Raw genomic sequence first — 13559 nt, 5'->3', positions numbered from 1 at the left:
TTTGTAATTGCACTTTGAAAACAAACTCCGTACTTTCTCATGACCAGGAAGGCCTGGACATCTATGGCCTTTGCCTGTGTGGGCCACTCTCCTTTCTTTCCCTGATCCAGTCATGCTGGTCTTCGCTCTGTGCTTGGACACTGTTCAGTTCTTTTGTGTCTTGGGCTTTTAGTCAAGCCCTCTCTTTTGTTTGAAGTGCTCTTCCCTTCCCTTTCACATGACTGGCTCCTTGTCATTCTTAAAGCATCAGCCTCCATGTCACCTCCACAGAGGGCCTTCTCCAACTAAATACACGTAGGTGCTTGACCTTTTTTTTAACTGCTTTTATTTGTTTGTTTGTTTGTCTCGGTTACCTAGAAGGTAGAGGCCACCCCTATTGCTAGCACTAGCACAGTGCCTGGCACAGGGAGAGGTCAGGAAGTGTTTGTTGAATAGATGAATAACTCAACTCTATAGGTTTGTGCAGTTTAGGCCATTTCTTTGGATTAACAAGTATCAGGATTGAAATCTCAGAATTAGTATCCCTCAAAACCAGAAAGGATTATGGCAGGCAGAATAACTGTTTAACTAGACATTATCAGAAAAAAATCTTGCAAAAATTTTGCAACACACAGACTATAAACCACTTTCAAAAAACCCTCTTTTATGGAGAAATCAGTGAGATATGTCAACATACCTTGCTAATGAAGATAAAGATCTATTATTTTTTTAACATCTTTATTGGAGTATAATTGCTTTACAATGTTGTGTTAGTTTCTGCTGTATAACAAAGTGAATCAGCTATATGTATACATATATCCCCATATCCCCTCCCTCTTGCGTCTCCCTCCCACCCTTCCTATCCCACCCCTCTAGGTGGTCACAAAGCACTGAGCTAATCTCCCTGTGCTATGCGGCTGCTTCCCGCTAGCTATCTATTTTACATTTGGTAGTGTATATATGTCAATGCTAATCTCTCACTGCGCCCCAGCTTCCCCTTCCACCTCCCCATATCCTCAAGTCCATTCTCTACATCTGCGTCTTTATTCCTGTCCTGCCACTAGGTTCATCAAAACCTTTTTTTTTTTTTAGATACCATATATATGTGTTAGCATACGGTATTTGTTTTTCTCTTTCTGACTTACTTCACCCTGCATGACAGACTCTAGGTCCATCCACCTCACTATAAATAACTCAATTTCGTTTCTTTTTATGGCTGAGTAATATTCCATTGTATATATGTGCCATAACTTCTTTATCCATTCATCTGTTGATGGACACTTAGGTTTCTTCCATGTCCTGGCTATTGTAAATAGAGCTGCAATGAAGATTTTGGTACATAACTCTTTTTGAATTACGGTTTTCTCAGAGTATATGCCCAGTAGTGGGACTGCTGTGTCATATGGTAGTTCTATTTTTAGTTTTTTTTTTTTTTTTTTGCGGTACATGGGCCTCTCACTGTTGTGGCCTCTCCGATTGCGGAGCACAGGCTCTGGACGCGCAGGCTCAGCGGCCATGGCTCACGGGCCCAGCTGCTCTGTGGCATGTGGGATCTTCCCAGACTGGGGCACGAACCCGTGTCGCCTGCATTCGCAGGCGGACTCTCACCCACTGTGCCACCAGGGAAGTCCTCATTGTAGTTTTGATTTGCATTTCTCTAATGATGAGTGATGTTGAGCATCCTTTCATGTGTTTGTTGGCCATCTGTATGATCTATTATTGATTTATATCACATTTTTTCTTAAGGCTGAACATCTTTTAACATAAGTTTTTACCATAACAGCTTTCCAATAAAGTGTTTATCCTGATGTTATGCACATGGGAGACCTAATTTCCTCTTCTACCAATTCGGCTCCTGATTCTAGGACATCTAATTTTGAGCCTAGGAGCTTTCCTGCAAAGCATTCACTGGAGTGAAATATCTTCTTTCCTATTGAAAGAAATTATATTGGTCCCATCTCCACTAAAATGCTGGCCCCATAATTCTCTAAATATTAAAGCTTGACTTGAACTTGTTAACTCATCATTGTGGAGATGACATTTTAGAAAACTAACACTTCCCCTTTGAAAGAGAAAATAAACTTTCTTTACAAGATGATAAATACTTAGGGGAAAATGTGTATTTTTTTTTTTCTAGCTCTTAGCACAATCAGTCAGTATGTCATATGGTTCATGCAGAGCCAACTTCTTTATTTCAGCCAGCAAAGGTCATCTCCTCCGCTGACAATCAGCAGGTGAATACAATCCACCTGGAGATGGTACCAATTTGGAAACTGTAGAAATCTGTTGCTAGTCTTTAAGCCATCACACCTCTGGCCATCATGAGTGTAGCAACCCTTAATATGCTTTAACGCCTTTCCTGTGACACACTGTTTTGTCCTGGAGAGACAGATTTGGCAAAAGCCCTCTAGCAAACAAACACAGAGAAGACTAAGTGGGACTTGAATGCCCCACAGGCGTAAAATATTACTTCTCGACTCTTCTCATCATTCTCGTTGTATTCCAAGATATGGACGTGGGGCCCTATCTCATTTGTTTAACAAATATGTCTTGAATGTCTACTGTGGGCCTGGCAGTCTACCAGGTTTCCAAAGATGGAGAGGCATGGGCACTGCCATCTAAGAGTTTACAGTTTAGTGAGAAGACAGATCAATAGAGTGACAATTCAACATAATGTGTTTTGTATCAACCCAGGGTATATGAGCAGGGAAAGCATAGAGGGCACATTGTTAATTTGTCTGAAGAAATAAGGAAAAATTTTACTAAGGAAGTAAAACTCTCAGGAGTACTTGGCGTAATAATGAGCCAAATAGGAATTTACCAGGCAGACAAGGGGAAATGCAGGGGGATTCCAGCAAGAAGAGTATATGAGGGCAAGAGGCATGAGAGTGTTTGGTATGGTCTGGGAGTGAGGAGTAATTCCCCACAGCAAGTGGGTGTGGGAAATGAGGAGAAAGACGGATGATGGGTCTGGCAGGTGGCTTAAGGCCAGACCATGAAGGATTTGGAGGCCATGTGTTATGGGTTGAATCGTATCCCTCCAAAAAGCTATGTTGAGGTTCTAACCCCCAGTACTTCAGAATGTGACCTTATTTGGAAATAGGGTTGTTTCAGACATAATTAGTTCAATTGAGGTCATCCTTGATTAAAGTGACCACTTAATCTAACATGACAGGTGTCCTTAAAAGAAGAGGGAATGTGGACACACACATGCACAAAGGAAAGTCTACATAGAAACTCACAGGGAGAGGATAGCCATGTGAAAATGGAAGCACAAATTGGAGTTATGCTGCCACAAGCCATGGAAAACCTGGAGCTACCAGAAGCTGGAAGAAAAAAGGAAAAATCCTTCTGTAAAGGCTTCTGAGACATCATGGCCCTGTCAACACCTTGATTTTGGACTTCTATCCTCCAGAACTGTGAGATAATAAATATCTGTTGCTTTAAGCTACCCAGGGTGCGTACTTTATCATGGTAGCCTTAGGAAACTGATACAACATGTTAAATAGTGTAAATTTGAATGTAATGGGATCATAATTTATATGGGTTGGAAACTACTGAAGCAAGAGAGCAACGCGACCAGATTTGTGTGTTACAGAATGGGTTCTGGCTGAAATGTGGAGCACAGATTAGAGATGGGGAATGGAGAGAATCTGCAACATTTCCGAAGCTTATTGACCAATATAGTTCCTCAGTACCTCCTCACCTATGAAACAAACAAAAAGGATCACCCTTCTCCTTCTCTCAGTTTGGCCCAAAACATTATATTAGAGCTCTCCTGTCTGCATAACATTACCTGGATAAAGAAAAGGGCATACTTTGAAATTCAGTCCTACCAGATCACTTTATTTAGTGATGGAAATGTCACAATGAAGACTGACAGTACTAATACAATAATATGGACATTTGAAATGATGTTGATATTGGTATTTTGATACTGATTTAAAAATTCAGTTAAAAAATCTTAGAACCCAGAAATGAATAAAATTAATTTTCCAGTAGCAAGCCATTTAGGTTCCCAAAATTGTTTCCTTTGCTCTTTATCTTAGTTGCAGAATCTGGTTTATATCCACATCTTGAAATGTCTATTCCTGTACACGTAAAAAACTTGTTAAGAAACACACTATCACTAAGATCAATACTAAGGAAACTAGACTACAGCTGTTATTTCTGTTAAGGGTATTTCCTAGAAATATCATGAACTGTGATAACTGGCAGCTTTGATGCAAGAAAATGACTTTTCTCCAATTGAAGTAGGTGGTATTCAAACCTATGACACTTACACTTCTAAGGCTACATACTCTTTAGCTGTTTTCAACCTCCTGAGACACAACATGTCATACTTGCATATATGAGTAAATAATTTAATGAATATAAAACACATCTCCATATATCTTTCATCTCATTTACTGAATACCATAACTGACAATGTTACAAAAATATTAATTATATGACATAACCCAAAATGTAAATTATGTTTCTAATTGTATTATATTGAAGAAACAATTTAATGTCACTTCCGTTTTTAAAAACATGAAGCACAGAGTACAATACATTTAAAAATCAGTGAGATTATTAAGACTCTAAATAAACATGAAAAACTTGTGAACACAAGTTAATATTCAGATGTCTTGGACACATGTAAAATCATAAAATTCACTTGGGAAAGTTAAGGCTGAGAGAGAAGATGAATGTTGATTTAAGGAAACAGCTAAGGGCAGTACTGGATCTAAGGACAGCACTGGCCTCTTCATTTGTCATTTGTCATGAAAATGTAGTGCGGAACTATTGTCATGTGACCTTCCTCCCCACTTATTAAGCCATGGGTACACAAACAACAGGGGTTTTCGATTAGTTGTTCCTACAAAATGACATTTTAGAGAGGTTGGAGGCCTTAAATGGTATTGTATGACAGTTTCTTACCCTGCAAAACAGGAAAGAACAGATATAAAATATTTGGCAGCAGTTGTGAACATGGATATTGATAGAGGAGTGCCTTGTCTCTCTGTGATTGACACATGTATCAGCACCCATAGCGGTAGAACTACCTAAATAGGAAAAGACTGAACAAGTAATACGGGCACAATTCAGAGTGGTAACAAAAAGTAAACCCAAAATACCCTATGTCCACATGGGAGGCTGAGTTAAGTATACATACCCACTGGCATTCATTCATTTTTTTCATTCCTTCTTCCAAACACCATATTTTACTTCCTACTGTGTTGCCTAGCATTGGAAATTATCTTCATTTTAAAAATTGCCACTTTGCATATATTATTTGCACTTTAGAAAGAAGATGACTAGTTCTGAACCCATGCAATTGATTTCAGATCAGATCATCTAAGAGAGAAAATATTGACTTGAAAGAAGAGTTATATGGATACAGTTTAGAGTTTAAAAGCCAACATTTTGCATACTCATATATTCAGTCTAGTTTGTTATTAAAGTATACAATGAGACAAGAAGAAGATAGAGTTTTGGAAGAGGAAAATGAACAAACATTTATTGATAACGCTGCTGTAGAGCATTACATCTCAATCCTCTTAACAACGTATAAAGTGTTATTATCTCCTATTTTACAAAGAAGAAACTGAGGCACAAAACAGCTACCTCACCTAAAGTCAGAAAGGTAACAAATGGCCAAGAATTGATCTCAGGGCTGACTTCACTATACTACACAGCCAAACCTTTCATGTAGAATAAAACTCACAAACAAATTAAGGAAGAACACAGCAAGCCAAAAGCAACCCCACTCATTTCTTTAGCAGTCAGCTGTACATATAAACCTTGGTTTTGTAGCTAGAGAATGGGCCACCTCCCCTTCTTCTGCTCTAGTCCCTTTTCTCACTCTCTATTTTGTAGTTCTTTTCCAAGGCCTCCCTACACTGTCACTTCCTCCTAAGACCCCAAAGGAGTATATTTCAGGAACAGTCAGAGAAGGAAATTGAGGGCAGAGAAGGGTAACTCAAAATCAACCCAGTAGGAGAAGTTGTAGCAAACACATACTTACCAGACAGCATGCAGGCTTTGAAAGAATGGAAAAAGGACTGAGGAGGTAACTGAAATTGAGCGGAGGTGATAGGGAGAAAAACAAAAGGGACACACCACAGAACGCATAAAGCTGAGAAGAAAACACATTTTGATTTCTGTATACCATATATAAGTCCTGGAAAATGTACTGAAAATATTTCAACGATTCATCCTCTATTGATAAAGTTAACATTTACTCTGGGAGCAATACTGAAAAGTTGAGAGTCAGTAGTAAAGTTCAAAAGTAGGTCAATGAACTCAACAAAATTCTTCATTTACACCTGCATCTATAATTACCACCCTGGTTTTGAGATACAACTTTCTAAAAATGTATTTGTTTCCTTTTAACTTTGGTTCCTGGGGTTCTTGGTCACCATCAATATGCCAGGCAGGGAGCTAAGCACCTTTACATAAAACATCTCTCACCATCTTAATGATAAGTCTGGGAGAAAGGCTATATTTTTCCCGCTACACCGAAGAAACAACTGGGACTCAGACGGTAATGTGACTGTGTATGCCATGGATTCCAAATTTAAACTCAGGATTTCTTCCTTTAAAGTCTAATGGCTTTCCCCTTATACTGTGTTGCATAAACTTCTAAACATCATGGTGAATACAATGCTAGCCATACGAAAAATGCAAAAATATTCTGTGGATGCTAGGGCTTACTAAATGTTGGAGATTGATAGGTTTTGCTTTAAAAGGCAAACTAATGTATATTTGCCAGTGGGGTGGAGAGAGGGCAGAAATCTAGACAGTGGAAAGAACAGGGACATATCACAGTTTATTCACTTCCAATTCCATACACGCAGACTGAATTTCTAGTTAGTTCTGTTACTGGTAAAGACATAAGCTCACTCTTCTAACAATTTGCCTGGATACAAAGACCAGAATGTTGCTTGACAACTCTTTGGCAGTAACCACATTTGGGCTGTGGTTCCTTTGGCTGAATTTAAATTCAGCTGTATTTTATTCAAGGAAGACTCTTTCCCACTTCCATCTGAACTGAATTAATGCATAATAAATACAGGCATCAAATTTACTAATTGCGGTGAATAAGGATATCCAAGGGTTACAGACTGTCAGGAAAAGCACATTACAGAACCTAAGCATTCAATTTCAAAAAGCCTTTTAACATAAATATTTCAAAAGTATCAGCTTTGTTACCATTTCACACCAATGATTTTTATTTCCCAAACCTATTCTGACATTTAAAGGAACATTAAGAAAAAATACATATTGCATTATATATGGCTACCACCATATAATGCCACTTAAAAGTTGGTTTAGAATAAAGATAAAGGCAGAGGAAGGTTGGCTATGGTGAATCAAATGAAACCTTTTTCATATATTTCTTTTTGACTTATGTTAGTGTTATATGATGCAAAGAAACACACACACACACACACACACACACACACACACACATACACACACACATACCACCTCAAGATCCCATTCAAACCTATCAACTTGGTTCAAACATCTCAGGATTTAATGATCATGACCAAATGATATTGGAAACTCTTACTAAAGTAAATGGGCTCTGTAATTAGCAAAATTGGACATTTTCTTTGACTCTCTGACAGAGGGAATGATTTTTGTTCCTCAGCAATCGGGTAGAACACTGTGTTAAGGGCCTTAGGTCATAGAGGAATGTTGGCAGAGAGTTCCATGCCACTAGAACAATAGGAAGGCAATCCACTAAAACATCTGTATTAAGGAGTTGGCAGAAGAGACAGTTGAGAAATGGGAGCATAAAAAATGAAAGTCACCCATAAATTGGGGAAAGTTTCACCAATGAGTAAGGTGAATGGTTTTTACCCAGCTTGGATATTAAGCTCAAAAGAAAACAACAATGACCCAGTTAAGAAAATCACATTCTATTTAGAAAGTGACTTAAAAAAATAAGTATTATCATAAGAGCTATTTATATTCAAAAGCATTTTGTAAAACCTGGAAGATACATAATTGGCCTGGTCATTTGTTATACCCTCTGTCCAGGGGTTTTTCTACTCTGTGATTTACCAAAAGTCCCAAACACTCTCTGATAGGAGTTTCAACCAAATCAGTTTGGAAAGCACAAAACTATTTCTGGGGAAATATCAGTGGCACCCACTAAGGGCTCTGTACACTTCCATATAGGCTGATCACAGGAGTCTTTAGCACTGAGAATTCCCAACGGCTGCCCAGTGCATTCCTTTGTTGTGTTCTCAGTGTGAGATCCCTAAAGTGACTTGACTATCTTATAGGTATGGGACTTGGAAGACTTTAAAATCCCAGCTTGGCCCTGTAACAGGGCTTGGGCAACTTCCTCAACCTTCCGAGGCCTATTACCTCATTTGGAAAATTGAATTATCTACTTTTTGGGATTGTCGTGTTTATGAGATTAAATAACTTCTGAAAGTGATATACATATGAGAGCTTCTCAAAAAGACTTCCTGGATTGGTGAAGGTGAAATTGAAAAATCAGGGAATTCTTTTCTTCTATGCAGAGATGATTCTCAAACTTTGGTGAACATAAAAATATCATCTGAAGAGTTTGTCAAAGAATGTTCATCCTAGAAATTCTGATTCAGTAATCTGGAGTGGGCAGACCTTGGTAACAAATACCGTAGGTGATTCCGATGTGGTTGGTTCATGAAACCACACACAGAGAAATAGTTTTAAAACATAATACTCTAGCCAGATTTTAAGGCAGATTGTTTTATTTGGAATCATCAGACATACTGTGATTCTTTCTTTCAATGTCTTTTCTCTCCTTCAAATCTTCAGGCTTCCAAACCCTCTAATTCTCATCTAGAATGAGTTCCCTAAGTCCCACTCCTAAATAGAAGTATATCAAGTCTTCACATCCAAGCAGCATTGAGTTCTAGTAAGCATGCAATGGCAAGACATCAAGTTAGAAGGGCAGTACACATTTCCTCCTGCCTATTTATTTTAAAACTGGATAAAAATAAATTAAAAGGTGTTCACCATTTTACATATTAAAATATAAGGCTCTGAGTTTGGGAATATTTTCATGGGAATCAGGTCCTATTCCCTAGATGATGGCTTAATATAATTCACAACTGCTATTTATTCCTTCACAAAGTTGATTCATGAATATTTATCCTGGACGAGATCTTAGTGGTTACCTAGTCTTACCTATTTGTCTTAGAGCTGAAGAAATCGCAACCTATACCATCTGGCTTATCCTCCACCTCAGAATCTTCACCAACGAAGAAGTTTCCCATCCGAGGGAATCCTAATCGAGAAGCCAGTCTACGCTCAGAAAAATTTCCCCACTGAACCAAGCTTTGTTATCCCATGTCAGAAAGGAATCTGGTATCTTAAATTACAGTCATAAATCCTTCATATAAATAGAATGCAGGACATTTGGGTTAATTTCTTTCATAATGCCTTAACTCATGGGATAAAAAAGTAGGATCATAGATTCATTCCACAAAGGAATACACTCCTCCAACAGAATAAAGTTACCTTTTTACTTCAATAATTGAAAGTCTAGCATTAAAGAGCATTAAAAAGTTATTTGCTCTGAATAGAGATTCTCTGCCACTTTCCATCGTAAAATCTGAATGCTCTTTGGGTAACTGCTGCTTTGGGTTATTTCCCCATTTTCTTTCCATGTGTACAGAAAATTTAGAGCTGATGATATTTTTAATACGAATCTTTATCTGCTGTTTTCACAGATTATTTTTGCACTTTTCAGAGTGTGTTCTGCTAACCCAGGCCCACACAGCTTGCAAAGATCCCCAGAACTCTTTCCTCTAATTCTTTTCACTCTTTATAAAGCTTTGAAAGATATTGATTCTGCAAATGTTGAAAAATTAACTTATCAAAAAATAGCACACATAAAATGGGGACTGGCGAACGAAACCCTAAGAATATTGTTTTAACTGGAAATTGTACCATTAACTGCTACAACTTACTGTATTCCTGTTATGGCTCTTTGTGATATATTTATCACTGTGTGGGAACAGTTTAATCTACTCCATACAGAGAGCAGTAGGAGGTCTCAGTGGCCTCAAAATATGATGGCCCTCGCCACAAACAACTGATCTAAATTTCTTGCAGGTGGCAGGTCTAACTTTTTTCCAAAAGGAAATAACCCTTCTCTAAAAGTCAAATTTGTTTTCAAAGCTGCTGTGGTGTCTTTAACCACTTCTTTTTCTAGTTTTTCAATTGACACCTTGTCATGACTTACGGTGGGTTGCATCAATCATTCTGGGTTCTTACAGAAAATGTTTTGTGGTGGTGACTATCCCATGCAAGAAACTAAGTTCCCTTTGTGGGTGACTGCGTAGGTACCTCTGATTTCTTGCCAAATCATCCAGAATGCCACAAATCCATTAAATCTCTCCACAGGGAGGAAAAAAATTCCCACACCCTAGAGAGAGAATTTATGGGTTCATTTCAATCACCACAAATGAAAGCCACCCTTAATATTCATTAGAGATTTTTATGGTGGCAATATGCATTATCTATTCCTATGCCCTTCTGAAAGGCCAATTTCCCTTGAAACCTTGCATGGCTCCAAGCCACTCTTTGTAGAAACCATGGCCTATGTCCAAGTGGAGTCAGAGGGGGCAAATGGATGAAATTTCCTTATCCATTGGTAATGATTCCGTTAAGCCATTGTGGTGGCTATGAGCTTCTAAGTTTTAAAAATGAAAGGACAGATTTGGAACGTACAGTCATGTCACTGTATCACTTCTCCGTCGTCATCTGTGACCATATGTCCTAAAGTGAAAGGGGCTTTTTGGTTTGCATGACCAAAGATGGCTTTCAAAACTGACATTTCTTTCCTTTGGAGAAATGTGTATACTGGGGACCTAAGTCTACGAGCCTGAGAACGGTTCGTCTCTTCTTTTTCTACCACTACCGTTCAAGTCACCATCATCTTGCATCTATTTTTCTCTTCCAATCTGTTTTCATCACTGTATGGAAAGCACTGTTCTCAAAATAAAAACTTAAGCATCTAAACAAGAAACAAACAAACAAAAAACACAAGCCATTAGCTTAAAACACTTCTTGCATAGCTCCCCCTTGTTTTAGGAGATGAACAACAAAATTTAGCATAACCTATGAGGCCGTAAGTGGTCTGATCCTCCCTTGTGCCTCATCTCCTTGCTTTTCTTGTACCGCATCTGTACTTACCTGTGCCACAACTTCTTGCTCTCTCTCCCCGCCATGCTGACTCTCATCCTCCCTCCTTTTGGCTAGTTAACTCCTGCTTTTTACATCAGATTTGAGCTCAATCATCATCACCCCGAAAGTGTATCCTGACTCCTCAGCTGGATCAAATCTACCTATATAGGCTTCCATAGAGCCATGTGGCTCTCATAGCTCTCATCAAAGTTACCATTTCATTTTTATTTGTGTGGTTATTTCTATTTTTGTTTCTGATTGGACTATGAGGCTGGCAGTGTTTGTTCTGCTCAACATTGTATCTTCCTCACCTGGAACAATGCAAATACTTCAAAACAAATTGTTGAGTGAATAAATAAATGAGTTCCTGACTTTAATCCATTTTGCACCCTGGCTAAAAATCCTTTTCAGTGGGTGAGATGTGGGCTTCAGTTTGGGTTGGGCTTGAGGTGAACTGCAAAAAGGCCATATTTCTAATCTAATTATTCATCAGTGTGGTTGTGTTTAACAGCTGGGAACCATGAGATGCATAAAGATCTTACACTGAACATTCATAAGGGCTTTAAGGGTGAATTCAACCAGTTGCTTTACCATTTCATAGGAAGGCAAGGGGACATGAATTTCTTTCCTTCATTTTTCATTCTCTTATGAAAAAGGTGTGTTATGCCTGAGAGTTATCTTCTGACTCTAAAATAAAATGCCATGACCTGCATATGTGATATGGCTATGACAAAATATACGAAAGGAGTTTTAAAAAGCTAAAATTGTTTTACATATGTAAGACACTGCTGATACAGTGATAATTTGGAAAGTCAGAAAAGGGCAATGGGGAGCCCAGTACGTGTACTCTGAACCCCACCTTCTTTTTGTCTGCATGTCTCAGAGATTCACAAGCGTGGGGTCACCAGGGCACCTCCGAGAAGCTATAAGCGGGGTCTCACCCTACCCAAACTAGGCAGTTCTGGCTTTCTTATCTATAGGGAGAAAATTGGGCAAACTATACTTATACATTTTAAAAATTAGTGAAAATTAGTAAATGTACATTTACTACAACATTATCTCATATGATACAAAATTGCTGAGAATTATTGATGGTGAGACTCTGACATCAGGTGTGGCATCTTTGTGGTCCCACAGCCCAGAGAAATACCTGACATATCGTAGACATAATGCTGTTTTTCACTGCATGAAAGGTAAATAATTATAAACACATAATTAAAACTTGTAATTAAATAGTACTAATCATCACTAGAAATAGTAGCTCTTCTTCGTTACGTTCCAACTGTGTGTCAGGTATAGTTAAACATTTTGCATCCAATTTTTACAAGAACTCCACAACGAAATCTTCATTATGCCTATATAGATAAGAAACTGAAACTCAAAGAATTCAAGTAACTTAGGAATCACACAGACAGTAAGCAGTGAGGCTACAGTTCAAGTCTAGGCTTCTTCGGCTCCACTACTCTTAGTTTCCACCATGTACAGCTCCTCTTTGCCACCATGTTTATTTTTCTTTCTGCTGAACTAGTTAAAGATAACTTTGTGATAGGAAAGGTCTGGACTGGGAGTTAGGAGGTTTATGTTCAGTACCACCTCTGCCATCATCTGCTGTGGGACCTCAGGTAATTCACTTAACCTTCATGCGCCTCAATTTCTCCATCTGTAAGATGGCAGTGATGTTTTGCCTAGTTCACAGCGCCAGTATAAAATGAAATGTGGGAAAAGTTATACTGCATCTCAAAGGCAGGGACTCTATTTATTAAGTGATTAAGCCCCTATCTTGAATTGGCACTTTCAAATGCATCATTTCATTTTATACTGAAAGTTGGGAACTAACGTCTTCATTTTTCACAGATGAGAAAGTATAGATACATTACTAGCCTAATCTCGAAAGTTACGAAGTCATGCTCTTTGCAGGAAAACGTTGGACTCTTACTGATTTGGGTTTAAAATCTAGTCCTGCAACCTACTGTTACATTACATAAATTATTTAATCTCTTTTACCATTAAAATGGGAATAATAATACCACCTAACTGAATCATAACACAAAGATAGCATATATAAAAGCACCTGAAATATAGTCAACTGCTAACTCAATGGAGATTATGATCGTCATTGTATTGACATGTCTGCATGATCAGGACAAGATCTCAAAGGTGCCACCTAGTGTGTGTGTGTGTGTGTGTGTGTGTGTGTGTGAGAGAGAGAGAGAGAGAGAGAGAGAGAGAGAGAGAGAGGGAGCAAGAGAGAGAGATGGGTGATGGTGGCAGAAGAGGATGTTTCACTCCAGCCCAGCACTCTTCACACTGCATGGCCCCTGCTCTTCTGCCACCCTCTACAATTCTATTTAAACTTCACCCGCCCATTTGTCAAAACAAGGTTTTGTCCTCTGAGATGG

At 38.5% G+C, this 13559-nt stretch overlaps 1 protein-coding gene and 1 long non-coding RNA gene across 4 annotated transcripts in view; one reads left to right on the top strand and one right to left on the bottom strand.

Annotated features, from left to right (window-relative positions):
* Positions 1 to 13559, bottom strand: part of SAMSN1 (SAM domain, SH3 domain and nuclear localization signals 1) — a 132032-nt gene that overhangs the window by 60077 nt on the left and 58396 nt on the right. The window contains exon 1 of one of the 3 annotated variants that reach the window (XM_060297899.2): positions 5138 to 5160. The exons of the other annotated variants lie outside the window; for them this stretch is intronic. Coding sequence (XP_060153882.2) covers positions 5138 to 5155 — 18 coding nt within the window. The 5' untranslated portion in view covers positions 5156 to 5160. Of the gene's footprint in view, positions 1 to 5137; positions 5161 to 13559 lie in introns of those variants that run through there. 3 annotated transcript variants of the gene reach the window in all.
* LOC115864251 (uncharacterized) overlaps positions 1 to 13559 on the top strand; it is a 188235-nt gene that overhangs the window by 154895 nt on the left and 19781 nt on the right. The window lies entirely within an intron of this gene.

This window comes from Globicephala melas, chromosome 4, assembly GCF_963455315.2.
Source record: "Globicephala melas chromosome 4, mGloMel1.2, whole genome shotgun sequence".
NCBI classification, from domain to species: Eukaryota; Metazoa; Chordata; class Mammalia; order Artiodactyla; family Delphinidae; genus Globicephala; species Globicephala melas.
The sequence above is the reverse complement of the archived record's forward strand: the minus strand, read 5'-3'. Positions and strand labels throughout refer to the sequence as shown.